The 14,958-nt window shown below is 48.3% G+C and overlaps 1 protein-coding gene across 9 annotated transcripts; it reads right to left on the bottom strand.

Moving 5' to 3' along the window:
- Positions 1 to 94: 94 nt before the first annotated feature.
- On the bottom strand, positions 95 to 14,954 carry LOC101121441 (zinc finger protein 133-like). 9 transcript variants are annotated; one of them, XM_015099650.4, is made up of 5 exons: positions 14,588 to 14,954; positions 13,224 to 13,399; positions 5,891 to 6,017; positions 5,394 to 5,489; positions 95 to 1,978 (listed from the first exon to the last, which is right to left on the bottom strand). In XM_015099650.4, the coding sequence occupies exons 3-5, from the start codon at positions 6,009 to 6,011 to the stop codon at positions 291 to 293; spliced, it is 1,905 nt and encodes a 634-aa protein (XP_014955136.2). In that variant the 5' UTR covers positions 6,012 to 6,017; positions 13,224 to 13,399; positions 14,588 to 14,954; the 3' UTR covers positions 95 to 290. The 9 variants fall into 9 exon arrangements, with proteins under 9 accessions (XP_014955136.2, XP_042086615.1, XP_012043917.2 ...); XM_042230681.2 differs by having other exon boundaries at positions 14,598 to 14,954; XM_012188527.5 differs by having other exon boundaries at positions 14,883 to 14,954.
- Between the last annotated feature and the right edge of the window lie 4 nt (positions 14,955 to 14,958).

Genomic DNA, 14,958 nt, shown 5'->3' with positions numbered 1-14,958 from the left:
GGAACCATGGCCTCAGAAGCTCGAGATTTCTGTACCACCCCTGATTCCTTACCTTTATAGGTGGGTGAATGAGAGACACAGTTGAGGCCACAGATTTGTAAAGCAGCAGAGTTTTATTAGAGCAAAAGGCCCCAAACACGACGACTTGGGGTAGAGGAAGTAAACTGAGTTCAAACGTCTTTTTGACCGCTTAGGGAATGTGTTTCAAGAAGAGTGTAAAATGTTTTGATTTAGTCTGCGCTCTTGAGCGGGTGAGGGGGTCAGGAGGATGCTCTGGCGGGGCCTCGGGGTCAGACTGAAATGGTGGTCTGTGGTGGGCACACATTCCTCCTGTGTCTGTTGAGGTGGCTCTTCTGGATGAAGCCTTGCCCGCACGCCTTGCACACGTGCGGCGTCCTCCCCTGGTGTGTCATCTGGTGGAGGATAAGTTGTTTCTTGTGGGGAAAGCCTTGGCCGCACTCTGTGCACAGATAGGAGTTCTCTTCCAAGTGTGACCACTTGTGCATGAGCAGGGCGGACTTGTTGCCAAAGCCTTGCCCGCACCACCGGCACTGGAACGGCTGTTCCCTTGTGTGTGTGCTGCAGTGCCGGATGAGGCCTGACTGGTGGCGGAAGCCCCGCCCACACTCCCTGCACACGTATGGCTTCTCCCCGGAGTGTGTCCTCTGGTGTTCCACGAGGTTTGACTTCTGGCTGAACCCTCGCCCGCACTCGGCACACACCAGGGGCTTCTCCCCCGAGTGCGTTCTCTGGTGTCGGATGAGGTTGGACTGCTGGCTGAAGACACGCCCACAGTCCTTGCACACGATGGGCTTGTGCCCGGAGTGCGAGTTCTGGTGCCTGTTGAGATGGGACTTGAGACTGAAGCCCCGCCCACATACCCCACACACGTAAGGCTTCTCCCCGGTGTGTGTGCGCCTGTGCGAGATAAGGGTTGAATTCTGGCTGAATCTGTGTCCACACACGCCACACACGTAAGGCTTCTCCTTCAAGTGTGTCCTCTGGTGGTTGACGAGTGTGGACCTCTGCCGGAAGCACCACCCACACTCTTTGCAGGCGTACGGCTTCTCCCCTGAGTGCGTCCTCTGGTGCAAGATGAGGTTCAACCTGTCGCTGAAGCCCAGCCCGCAGTTGCCACACACGATGGTCTTCTCCTTCAGGTGTGTCCTCTGGTGCCTGACGACGGCTGACTTCTGGCTGAATCCTTTCCCACACTCCTGGCACACGTAGGGCTTCTCCCCAGAGTGTGTCCTCTGGTGGACGATGAGGTTTGACTTATCGCTGAAGCCTCGCCTGCACTCACAGCACATGTACGGCTTCTCGCCAGAGTGTCTCCTCTCATGTATGATGAGCTTCGACCTCTGTTTAAAGCCCCGCCCACACTCCCCGCACACGAGGGGCTTCTCCCCTGAGTGCGCATTCTGGTGTCCGTCCAGGCTCCTCTTTAAACTGAAGCCCTTCCCACACACCCCACACACGTAGGGCTTCTCCCTGGAGTGGATCCTCTGGTGACTGAGCAGGTTCGTCATCTTGCTGAAACCCAGTCCACACTCTCCACAGTTGACAGTCCCAAACCCCAGGACTTCGATCCTCTTCAACAGCCTGTCTGTTTCCTCAGGGGTCCCCATTTGTGCCGGGCCGGCCTCTATCTCCATACCTGGGACCCCACCCCCAGAGAAGACTGGCTGCCTCTGGGGTGGCCTGGGGAATACTTCTACAGTACTTTTCTCTGTCTTTCCAAACAAAGGCAGGGCACCTTCCCTCTCCTGCCCTTCCACTTCCTCGATCCAGGCACTACCACCAGCGGCCTGCTGCTGCTGGTCCTCCAGGCGCAGGTCTCCTGGCTGGACGGGATCTTCGGTATACAGGCACGTGAAGATCCAGGGTGGGGGACTACACAGCACCTGCTGCATGTGGAATTTCTGACTGCAGAGATCCGGAGGGCAGGAAGGACAGAGGTGGAGTTCTGGCTTTGGTTCTGTGGCAGAGAGAAGAGTCTGAGTCAGAACTGAGACGTGGAACCGCCAAAGCAGTTCTGCCTCGCCTGATGGTTAAGACTCCATTCCTTGTTCTTCAAAATGTTTACATCTTCAGGGCCACCCAGCAAGACTTCCTGCAGAGGACCTACAACGACCTCCTAACGCACAACCACCCAGTGACACAAACAGGGTCCAAAGGGATTGTCTGTGACCAAGAGAGCTCTAACCAGAGGACCCACATGGAAACGTGTCTGTCTTTCCCTGTCTCCCTGAGAGGATGGGGTGGAAGAACAGAGCTGCCCCTGAGCTTGGAAGACCCTGGTGTAGGAGGCAACACAGCGGAGTGGCTAAAGATACCACGTGTGAGACACCTGAACCTGGAGGGTCCCATTGCTGCTGCTGCTGCTAAATCGCTTCAGTCATGTCTGACTCTGTGCGACCCCAGAGACGGCAGCCCTCTAGGCTCCCCATCCCCGGGATTCTCCAGGCAAGAACACTGGAGTGGGTTGCCATTTCCTTCTCCAATGCATGAAAGTGAAAGTGAAGTCGCTCAGTCGTGTCCAAACCTCAGCAACCCCATGGACTGCCGCCTTCCAGGCTCCTCTGTCCATGGGATTTTCCAGGCAAGAGTACTGGAGTGGGGTGTCATTGCTGACAAATACTTATTAGAGGACTACTCTGGACCAGAATTCCCACAAGCCAGGGCTTCCCTGGTGGCTCAGACAGCGAAGAAGCTGCCTGCCAATGCAGGATACACAGGTTTGACCCCTGGGTCGGGAAGAGCCCCTGGAGGAAGAAATGGCAACCCACTCTAGCATTCTCGTCTAGAGAATTTCCATGGACAGAGGAACCCGGCAGACTATAGTCCATGGGGTCGCCAAAGAGTTGGACACAACCGAGTGACTAACACTTTCTTTCACTTTCACTTCAGGAGGCTTTCAGCAGTAGACAACACACCCACTGTCTAGGCCCCCCAATGACTGGTGCCATGGATCAGTTTGAGTCTTGTTAATTTCCATAATTAACCTAAATAAAAATGGCACCAGGAATCAATATAAAAGTTTTCTTCTTATAGTACCTCTCATAAGGAGATGTCAACACTGAACACCTTGCTTCAGCACCGCTGGTTCTATTCAGCTGGCGGGAATGCAGGATCATACAGTCTGAGGAACCAAGTCCAGACCTCACCGCATCTGCCTGAACACTTGCCTTCACTGATGCACTGAACTTTTGAAAACCAACTGTGTGTACATCTACATTCTAGAATTATTCCATCAGTACAGAATGCTACTGTATTCTGAGACAGGGCCTTTAAAGAGGTGATTAAGGTTAAAGGAAGTCATAAGGCTCTAATCAATATGTCTGGTGACCTCCCTGTAGGAGGAAAGCCAGGATGTGCAGCCTCAGAAAGGCCGGGTGAGGACAGAGTGAAGAGGTGGCCATTCAAAGTTCAGGAGGGAGACCTCCTGTGTAAACTGCCAACACCTCCGCCAACCAAGAACTGCAAGCCTCCAGAAACACAAAACCTTTTGCTTCTGCCATGAATTCTGGTGCTGTGTTTCAGCAGCCTGAGCTAACAGAAATGCTTCTGTACATACCTGCCCTACAGTCTGCCCCTAAGTCCCATGAGATCCATCAGCTGTTACAGTAAATGTGAAAGGGCCAAAGTCTCTATTAAAAGATAACAGTTGGTTTGGCAGAAAATGCAATAGCAGGCTACATGACACCCCAAATCACATTAAATACCATACCAAAACTCTCTAAAAAACAAAGAGCCACAACAAAGCAGGTGCTAAGACTAAGAAGAAATAATAGGATTGATACGTAACACACGACTATATTTAACATGGATGACTGACAAGGACCTACTCTACAGCACAGGGAACACTGCTCATGTTATGTGACAGCCTGGATGGAAGGGGAGTTTGGGGGAGAATGGATACATGCACGTGTATGGCTGGGTCCCTTCGCTGTCCACCTGAAACTATCACAACATTGTTAATCAGCTATACTTCAATATAAAATTTAAAAAAGTATTTTTGGAAAAAAATGAAAGTTTAAGGAATATAATGTGGAACAAAAGAATTTTAACATTAAAAACTTCATTAATGAATGAGATAAAATTGTCATGAACCTTTACATGCCTAACATTACACTGAAGTGAAATATACAGCAAAAACTTAGAAATAAATGGGGGATTTGATATAAATTACAATGACATTGGCAAGTAATCTGCTGACTCTTAGCAAACCAAAAACAAGGATATAAACAAGTTGAAAAATATGATTTCTATTAGATATGCTATTTCCCTTGATTTTAAGAAAAAATTAAGCTTTCAAATTGGATAAAACTGAGAGATAGAAAATCTCTTACAGAAAAAGAAAACATATACTTCTCTTTATTATAAAATTGTCAACAGTATTTTAGAAGCCAAAAAACACACATTTCCCTACAGTTATCTACTCCTCTATCATTTAAAAAGAATGCCAAGTCAAAAAACTTGCCAGAAACTCTACTCTTCCCAATTCTCTACCCACCAAGCTAACCACAGATCACGGTCAATAATAATGCAGATGGCTCTGTTCACATATACATGTTGATACAGTCTTTCACACAAACCCAACTATGTAATAAACATGGTTTTGCAATTTTTCACTTAAAAATGTATCTTCTAAGTATCTGCTTTTCTGTTAAAGAAGGTAAAGGAAAATCTGCCCTTCATTAATGAACAATTAGGAAGCATCATCACAAAAATGGAAAGTTATAAAAAAAAAAGTACAGACAGGCTCACTAAACTGTAGGACAATGTAAAAAGGACTAATACACATGTAACTATCATTCCAAACAGAAGGAAACAGAAGGGAACAAAAGAATAATGTCCAAAAATCTCCCCAATGTGGCTCTAACCATAAATTTATAGATTCAAAAATCTGACCACACGCTATGACAGGAAAACTTCAAAGAAAAGCATCTCACTTCCTCAGTGACATTGCAGTCAAACAGCTGAACACCAAACATACAGAAAACTCTGAAAGTAGCCAGAGGTTTAAAAAGTAACAAAAAAACACAAAGCAATAACTGTGGAAATGACAGCTGATTTCTTATCAGAAACAATGGGAGGCCTGAACAGGGGAACAGTATCTTTAAAGTGGTGAAAAAATAAGCCAATCTAAAATTCTAATCCAGGGAAAATATCCTTTTAAAAATATAGTAACAAGAGCCACCAGACTATGTACGTGGGAGAGAACTAAGTGAGGCAGAGACGGCAAACCCAGTGCAGGGAGACGAGACACCGGGAAGCTCGAGTGCGGCTGCAGGTCTGGAAGGGGGCAGTGCACCCGGTGAGCGGCCAGGGGGCCAGCAGAAAGACCTCCCCACCCCCAGCCCTCTGAACCACCCAGTGTCCCCACTCACCCAGGCAGCTGACGGGCGAGCATTTCCTCTCTTCTCTCCAGCTCTCCTTCCCTTGCTCCAGCTGGGTGATGAGTTTTGGTTTAGAAAACGGAATGCCTGCTCAGAGGAAAAGAGAACAAGATGGTCGCAGGTTATCCTGCACTCAGAGCCACACCAGGGGCGAGGATTTCTAAAGGTGGTGGGGAAGATCTGAGAGTGGTGAGCTCCCCGCCAGGGAAGGGAAGCCAGGATGGGAGTTCACTGACCCGACCTCATGCTGTGAGAGAACACCTCCCTCGTTTACAAGAAGATACTGACTAGGAAGAGATGCCATGCTTACCAGAGAGCCTGCGGGAAAAGGCTAGAAATGCAGAGTATCACACACATGCATACACACCTGTACACGTTTACAAAGTGTCTCTGCTTTGGAGTCCAACCCAAAGGTAAGGCCAGAAACCAGGAGGGCTGCTCCAAGTTGCCAGCAGCCAGGACCCGGGTCCTGAGACATGCAGGCTTACCCAGTGAGACCAGGTTGCTGTAGTTCTCCAGCATCACCTCCCGGTACAGGGACCGCTGAGCAGGGCTCAGCAGCACCCACTCATCCTGGGTGAAATCCACAGCCACATCTCTGAATGCCATGTGTGCCTATAACACAAAACAGCCCTGTTCACCCGGGAGCCAGCCCTGCCCAGGCTTCAGGGTAAGGGGCAAGGGGGAGGCTGCCCGGGGGAGGCAGGTGAGAGATCTAGATCCTGCCTTTGACCCTGGTGCTCTGTATTGCGAAATCTTTAAAGCCCACTCCCCATCTGGGCAGTGGCACCTGTCAGCACGTTCAAGGTCCTAGGTGGGCTGATTTGGAAAATACATACAGAAATAGGAGAATACATACAGAAATAGGAGCCTGTAACTTTCAGGAACTTTAACTCTATGTTGAGGGAAAGCACCACACTTTTGAGTTTAAAGAATTTAAAAGAATCATCTGAACCATGGTATTAGTGTTGAAGCATCTGAATGACTGAGGTTCACACAATTCAGTTATGGCAGAGACCAAACACAGCTCAGTCCTTCCCCCAATCCCACAGCCTCTCCAGCCCTCCTTCCTTGAGAGGTACCAACCAGCAGGGAATGGTGAAAAGCACAAATCTGAACCCTACTGCCCTGGTTTGGAGCCCATCCCAGCCATCAGCTAGCATTTTCACTTTTTCAACTGTGGGTAACACTCCACTAAATGTCCTGTCCCACACTGTGGTACTCAGGGTGGAAGTCCCTTCCATTCAGTCCACCCTGCCATTCAGTCCGCGGATTCATCTCACATGCCATTCTCACACCCTGCCCAACTTCACTGCCTTTATTGCAACACAGTTTCAAAGTGGAAAGCACCCTGGAATAGGGACATCAGGAGAGGTTTTCTCAAGAGGCCCAGGAACTTGGTCTTGAATGAAGCACAGAGTCTAGGGAAGAGAAATGTGCCAGGTGTTCCTGATGAGGTGTATGGGGAGCAGAGGACACCTGAGCCAAGGATGAGAGGAAGCCTGAATCCTGTGATGGAGGACCATTTGGGAGAAATAAAAGGCACAAAGTGGGAGAAATGCAGAACAGGTCGAGAGTAGGAGTGGCTTGTGGGTTTTAAATGATTGTAAAATATACATAAGCATTTTACTATTTTTACCATTTGAAGTGTACATTTCAGTATATTAAGCATGCTCGCACTTAATGTGGTACAACCATCACCAGTATCGGAGAAGGCAACGGCACTCTACTCCAGTACTCTTGCTTGAAAAATCCCACCTGTGGAGGAGCCTGGTAGGCTACAGTCCATGGGGTCACTAAGAGTCGGACACGACTGAGCGACTTCACTTTCACTTTTCACTTTCATGCATTGGAGAAGGAAATGGCAACCCACTCCACTGTTCTTGCCTGGAGAATCGAAGGGACAGAGGAGCCTAGTGGGCTGCTGCCTATAGGGTCGCACAGAGTCGGACTCGACTGAAGCAACTTAGCAGCAGCAGCACCACTATCGATCTCCAGAACTGGTTCATCATGCCACGTTGAAACTCTGTGACCATTAACCATAATGCCCTTTCTCACAAACCCTGGTAACCAACCATCACTTTACTTACTGTCTCCATGCATTTGGCTATTCTAGGTATCACAAATATATGAAATCATACGGTGTCTGTCCTTTTGTGTCTGTCTTATTTCATTCAGCGTAATGACTTCAAGTTTCAGCCATATACTCCAAAGAAGACGTACAGATGAAGAGATGAAGAGCCAAGAGACACATGAAGAGAGGCTCAACATCGCTAATTGGTCAGTTCAGTTCAGTCGCTCAGTCATGTCCGACTCTTTGCGACCCCATGAATCACAGCACGCCAGGCCTCCCTGTCCATCACCAACTCCCAGAGTTCACCCAAACTCATGTCCATCGAGTCGGTGATGCCATCCAGCCATCTCATCCTCTGTCATCCCCTTCTCCTCCTGTCCCCAATCCCTCCCAACATCAGGGTCTTTTCCAATGAGTCAACTCTTCGCATGAGGTGGCCAAAATATTGGAGTTTCAGCCTTAGCATCAGTCCTTCCAAAGAACACCCAGGACTGATCTCCTTTAGGATGGACTGGTTGGATCTCCCTGCAGTCCAAGGGACCCTCAAGCGTCTTCTCCAACACCACAGTTCAAAACCGTCAATTCTTTGGTGCTCAGCTTTCTTCACAGTCCAACTCTCACATCCATACCTGACTACTGGAAAAACCATAGCCTTGACTAGACAGACCTTTTTGTTAGAGAAATGGAAATCAAAACTACAATTCACACCAGTCAGAATGGCCATCCTCAAAAAGTCCACAAACGATAAATACGGGAGAGGATGTAGAGAAAAGGGACCCCTCCCACACTGTTGATGGGAATGTAAAACTGGTAACAGACCCTCTAGAGAACAGTATGGAGCTTCTTTAAAAAACCAAAAATAGAACTACCATATGATCCAGCAGCCCCACTCCTAGGCACATATCCAGAGAACATCGTAATTCGAAAAGATACAGCCAGTGTTCACTGTAGCGCTATTTATTACAGCCAAGACATGGAAGCAACCTAAATGTCCCTCAGCAGAGGAATGGATAAAGAAGATGTGGTACAGGCCTTCCCTGGCGGCTCAGTGGTAAGGAACCCACCTGTATTCACACGAGTTCCGGTGGCAAGGAGTCCTGTGACTACAGGAGACACGAGTTCCATCCCTGATCTGGGAAGATCCCACATGCCTTGGAGCGACTAAACCCGTGTGCCACAACTACTGAAACTGCGCTCACAGCCCGTGCTCTGCCACAAGAGAAGCCTCCTCAAGGAGAAGCCCATGCACCCCCACTGGAGAGCAGCCCCCACCTGCCGCAACCAGAGGACAGCCAAGCAGCAGTGAAGACCCAGCCCAGCCATGAGCAGATAAAACTGTCTTCAAATGTAGTACATCTTTGTACAATGGACTATTACTCAGCCGTAAAAAGAATGAAATAATGTCATTTTCAGCAACGTGGATGGACCTAGAGATTATCATACTAAGTGAAGTCAAACAAACAAATATATCACTCATACCTGGAACCTAAGGTTTTAAAATGATATAAATGAACTTATTTATAAAACAGAAACAGACTCACACACTTAAAAAACAAAACATACGGTTACCAAAGGGGAAATGTGTGTGTGTGGTGGGGGGAGGAATAAATTAGGAGTTTGGGATTAACATACAGACACTATAATATATAAAGTATACAGACAGGTAACCAACTAGACCCTACTATATAGGACAGAGAACCCTACTCAATACTCTGTAATAACCTATATGAGAAAAGAATCTGAAAAAGAATGAACATATGTGTATGTATAACTGAATTACTTTTCTGTACACCTGAAATTAACACAATATTGTAAATCAACTGTACCACAGTAAAAATTGAGAAAAAAAGATGACCTGAATCAAAATATGAAGGGCCTACAAAGTACCAGGGAGAAGCTGACACACAGCCAACAACTTCAAGGTATCTATCTCCTGGAAAAACTATCAGGCTCTGAAGAATAACAAGAAAACTCCTAAGTGACTCTAGACAAAAAATATACCAGACTTCCATGAGACTTTTCAAAATCATCATCCAACTCATGTGCACTGCAGGTGGGAACGTACAATGCTGCACACACACTGGAGAACAGCACAGCAGTTCCTCAAAATAAAAATACACATTACCATATGACCTACCAATTCCTCTTCTGGGTATTTCCCCCAAAGAATTGGAAGCTGGGACTTGAACAGATATTTGTACACTCATGTGAGCAGCATTATTCACAATAGCCAAAATGTAGACGTGATCCAAGTGTCTGTCAACAGACAAATGGATAAACAAAGAGTGGTGTGTGTGTGCGCGTGCGTGTGTGTGTGTGTGTGTGTGTGTGTATATGGTGGAATATTATTAAGTCTTAGAGAAGAAATTCTGACATATGCTACAACATGGATGAACATTAAAGATACTATGCTAAGGGAAACAAACCAGATACAAAAGGACAAATATATAATTCCACTTATATGAGGTACCTAGAGTAATCCATATAGACAAAGTAGAATGATGGCTGACAGGAGCTAGGAGGAAGGGGAAACTGAGTTATTGTTTAATGGGGACAGAGTTTCATTCTGAAAAGTTCTGGAAATGGACAGTGTGAATGGCTGCACAACAATATGAATGTCCTTAACGATACTGAACTATAGACTTAGAACAGTTAAGATGGTAAGTCTTATGTTCTATGTATTTTATGACTTTAAATGCATGGCAAAAACAATATCATTCAAAGCAATAAGATATATTTCAAGGACATCCCGGGTGGTCAGGTGGCTAAGACTTCGCACTCCCAATGCAGGGGGCCTGGGTTCGATCCTTGGTCAAAGAACTAGACCCCATATGCCACAACTAAGACCCAGCGGAGCCAAATAAATAAATAAACAAATATTTTTTAAAAAAATTTCGCCAAGACAGAGTGCCCAGAAAGTAAGACTGGTTGAACTGAGGGAATTCATTACTGTAATATACTGTATTAATGAACTGGACCAAGGAGAAAAAACATGATTGCATTTATACATGCTGAAGTATTCTTTAACAGAACTCATCCAACATCCAATTCACTGTAAGACTAATGAATCCATAGAACTTTTCATTTTGAATTTTAGACTTAAAAGTTGTAAAAGTATCAATTCCCATGTAACCTAAATCCAGTTTTCTCTAACATTAACATCTGAGAAAACTATACTACAATGATCAAAACCAGATTAACATTGATTATTATTTCTATTATCTAAACTATAGCTTATGACCACATTTCAACAGGTTTTTTCTACTAATGTCCTCCTTCTTCTGGTCCAGGATTCAACTGAGGTTCTCGCACTGCATTTAGCTGTCATATATCTTTAATCTCCTCCAATCTGTGACGTTCCTTCTTTCATGAATGACATTTTTGAAGAACAGCCCTCAAGTGTGATTTATCAGATTTGAGAAGAAAATGATTAGAATGAACCTAGTTCACTTTTCGCTAGATTGTCTCGGAAGTCACGTGTCCTTTTCATACCCCTTGATAGGAGGTCATGATATTGCTATGTTTCACTACTGATGATGTTAACCTTGGTCTTGATCACTTGGTTAAGACAGTGTCTGCTGGGATTCTTCATTACAAAGTCACTCATTTCACCTTTATATTTAATATACAATTTGGGAGAGATTGAGATTATACAAATATCCTGTTTCTCTTCAACCTTTTACCAAATAATTTTAGCATCATTTTGTGGGACCTGTCTTCAACCATTATTACTGCAGTGTTGACCAAATGACAATGTGCTACCTCCTTCTTTCCTTCGAAATTCATTAGCTGGAATTCTGTAAGCAAGAGTTGTCCCTTCTCTCTTTTTTAAATTAATCTATTTATTGTTGGCTGTGCTGGGTCTTCGTTGCTGCACGCAGGCTTTCTCCAGTTGTGGCAAGCGGGGACAACTCTTCGTGGCAGTGGACAGGCTTCTCACTGCGGTGGCTTCAGTGGTCATGGAGCACAGGCTCAGTTGCTCCAAGGCATGTGGAATCTTCCCAGACCAGGGATTGAACCCATGACCCCTTGACTGGCAGCCAGATTCTTAGGACCTGTATCACCAGGGAAATCTAAGAGTTGTCCCTTCTTATTTACTTCAGTGTGGATTCATAGCTTATCCTACGGGTTATATTAGAATATTACCATTATTTTGTGGCTCAAATTATTTCATCAAACACTGGGTGCTCCTTCAGGCTGACCTCATCCCTGCTTTCACTCACAAATGTGCGACAAGTGATGCCGCGCCAGTCACAGGCTTAAGTCTGTATGCTCTCGGAGGGCCCAAGGCACCAGGTTAAGAATGTCAGCACCCCTGCTAGAGGGACCAAACAGAAGCAGAGGCCCGATACCATGTGGAGAGGGTGTGGGGCCTAGCAAAGATGACGCTGGTGTCTTCACCTGCTTAGTCTAACCCAGTGACAGGAACTGTATCAATGGCTCAAGAGGAGCAAACGAGGTACCCTACCCTCTAACCACCACCTCCTGGTCCAGTGGGAGGGTCAGACAGTCATGACACAGCCTAAGCCCTGGAGTCCTGAGCCCCAGGGTCCCATCATCAACAGGGAGCCTGGGAACACTGCCAGGGATGTGCAGGGTGCTCTGCAGGGGGAGAGCATCCCAGCTCATTACCAGTTGACAGAGAAACAGAGATGCTTGGGGAAACACAAGCAGACAACGGAATATGCTTCTATGCAGCTGTAAAGCAAGGTCTGACCAGGTTGGGAGTCGGAGAGGAGACTGAGGAGGAGACTTGGAGAAGTTGGAGGCATTAAAAGTAATTCTAACAATTACTTAGCCTTTATGTGCCCCGCACTGTAACTGCATTGCTAGGGTTATCTCCTCCAACATCCCCGGGAGGTGGACATCATCCTGATGATTCCCATCTGGCAGATGAGGAAAGGAAGGCTCAGGGAGGTGAAATAACAAGCTCAGGGCCACACAGCTAGACATGGTAAAACTGAGATTTGAACCCCAGCATCCTGACTTTGGAGTTGGGACAGAAGCAGACGATTAGGAAGGTCTCTTTCTAGCAGGCTGAGTGGCACATTCAGTATGTGGACCTCAGGTGCCCAGTTCAAGAGGCAGGTGCGGAGAGGGACAAGAAGGTGGAGAAGAGACAAGAGTGAGGGCGGAGCAGGAGTGGAGACCAGAAGGAGAGGAGTCCAGGGCACAGCACACATGCTGCTGAGAGAACAGGGCAGGTGAGCCTGGAAAGAACAAAGAGGCCCAGCTGCGGGTGTTCACTGAGGTCAGCAAGGGCAGAAACGGGGGGAGGGCCAGAGACAGGGACACTGTCCCCCGGAATTCCTCCCCGGCCACACACCTCTCCTCTCCTGCCTCTGAACAGAGCTGCTCTGACCGAAACAACTATTAATTCTCTTGAGTATAGTGATCACCCTGTGGGTACTTTACAGGAAGCTCTAATGTTAGAGCTGCCTCCTGAGCTAACTGCAGGTGAGATGACAGGACGGGGACACAGGCAGTGAGGGCCTCGCTGGATGGAACCAGAACAGAAGGCCAAGGCCTTCACAACAGACAAGCCTGAGAGTGCACAGGCCTGAACAAACCACAGGGATGGGGGGCAGGGGGCAGTCTTCAAGGAGGACACAGGGTCTGAACAAGAGGGCCTGGGACAGCAGCCACCCCTACCACAGACCATGTCCCCTGGGGAAACCAGCTGGGCTCTGATCCTCGGGCGGGGCGTGCTGGGCACAAGATGTCAAGGCTGAGCGAAGGAAACCCACCTTTGGTTCAGCACACGGAAGGCGAGCAGTCCCCACGTGAGTCCGGGCTGTCAGGAGCCCTCTCCTCGCCCACCAGGCTTCCTCTCTGGGCAGCACAAGAGCAGTAAGGTTCAGGAGAGTCACTGGAAACTCACGCCCTTAGACTTTCCTTTTCCTTAAAGGCATCAGGAATGGACCTGTCACAGAAGAAAAGGCTGCGGGCAGCTCGCTAAGAGCACAGCCTGCCCCAGTAATGCTGCCGACACCAGGCCTGAGCTGACCCACTCTTGCCTCTGACCTTCCTAAGCAAAGTTCGTACTCACTGGGCACTTAGAACTGTACACATCAGAGATGGTTCCAGGCACAGAACCGTCTTACTTCATTCTAGCCTCGCAACCCAATGGAGTACGATTTATAACCTTTATTTTACAGATGAGAAAACTGAAGCACAGTGAAGTCAGTCCCTTATCCAAGATGACACCGTTACAAAGTCACAGAGTCTGGATGAAAGCTGGCAGCCGAAGCTAGGCTCTTCAAGTAGGGCAGGGACAGGGAACCTCTGTGGGTTGTAAGGCTTCTCAGTGTGTCATTTTGAGATGAATCAAGATTGCTCTCCAGGTGACAAGGGTTACATCTGGATGTGGGTCTGTAGAGTTCTATTTATTTCTGTCTAAAATCTCTCCCTAATAAAACCTTAAAATGTAATTCAAAATCCCGCAGTCTGGAAACACCGGAGCCGTGCACATCGGTGACTGCTGTGGTCAACGCAGGTTTCCAGGACCTTTCTTGCCCAGTGGGCCTCAGACAACCTCTTCCTCCAAGGCCTGAATCCAGGGGCAACCGGCCAAAAACACACCCAAGATCGCTACCAAAGTGCCCCGTTCCACACCCAGCCCATCCCAAGCACATGCTGCCCACGGCAACTGCTGCTACTGCTGCTAAGTCGCTTCAGTCGTGTCCGACTCTGTGCGACCCCATAAACGGCAGCCCACCAGGGTTACCCCCGTCCCTGGGATTCTCCAGGCAAGAACACTGGAGTTGGTTGCCATTTCCTTCTCCAATGCATGGAAGTGAAAAATCAAAGTGAAGTCGCTCAGTCGTGCCCGACTCCTAGTGACCCCATGGACTGCAGCCTACCAGGCTCCTCCGTCCATGGGATTCTCCAGGCAAGAGTACTGGAGTGGGTTGCCATTGCCCTCTCCGCCTACGGCAAACCACCCACCAAAACTCCTCCTGACGGCGGGCTGACCCTCATCCCAGCACCTGGGAAACATCAGGCCCCCATGCCAACTTACTCAACCCTCTGTCTCCCAGGGACCTGCGGGTAAGAGCGACCCCCCCTCCCCCCCGTCCCATCATCATCGCTCTTTCGGCCAAGGCCTAACCTGTCCTCACCCACAGGAGCCCCGGGACGTGGCTGGATTCCGGCATCCGCCACCACCGGGCATCGCGCCTGAGCTTCGTCCACGTCCATCGGAGATGAGCGGTCACATCCCAAATATGACATCCGGGAGGGCATGGCCTGAACCGCAACAGTGCGTCCCGCCGCCGCCTCCTCTGCCCGGCACCCACACAGTCCCCAGCCTCAGGTGCAGCCAACAGCCCAGACTTTCAGGACCTATCTTTCCGCACATGGAAGGGCACGGCTGCACCCTAGAGCCCCACGGGCGCCGCACTCACCCGCGAGGAACAAGGGGTCACTACAGCCGTCAGCTGGGCCAGGACGCCAGGACGACACTACCCAGAAACCTCGGAC

Source organism: Ovis aries, chromosome 13 (assembly GCF_016772045.2).
Source record: "Ovis aries strain OAR_USU_Benz2616 breed Rambouillet chromosome 13, ARS-UI_Ramb_v3.0, whole genome shotgun sequence".
NCBI classification, from domain to species: domain Eukaryota; kingdom Metazoa; phylum Chordata; class Mammalia; order Artiodactyla; family Bovidae; genus Ovis; species Ovis aries.
Note: the sequence above shows the minus strand (reverse complement) of the source record. Positions and strands in the feature narration are given on the sequence as shown.

Excerpts from the sequence above, each read along its gene's own strand:
- LOC101121441 (XM_060397465.1), bottom strand. The coding sequence starts at position 6,011 with ATGGCATTCAGAGATGTGGCTGTGGATTTCACCCAGGATGAGTGGGTG. Across the intron at positions 5,490-5,890 it reads CAGCAACCTGGTCTCACTGG|GCATTCCGTTTTCTAAACCA; the intron begins GTAAGCCTGCAT and ends TCCTCTGAGCAG. Across the intron at positions 1,979-5,393 it reads CTCGCCCGTCAGCTGCCTGG|AACCAAAGCCAGAACTCCAC; the intron begins GTGAGTGGGGAC and ends TCTCTGCCACAG.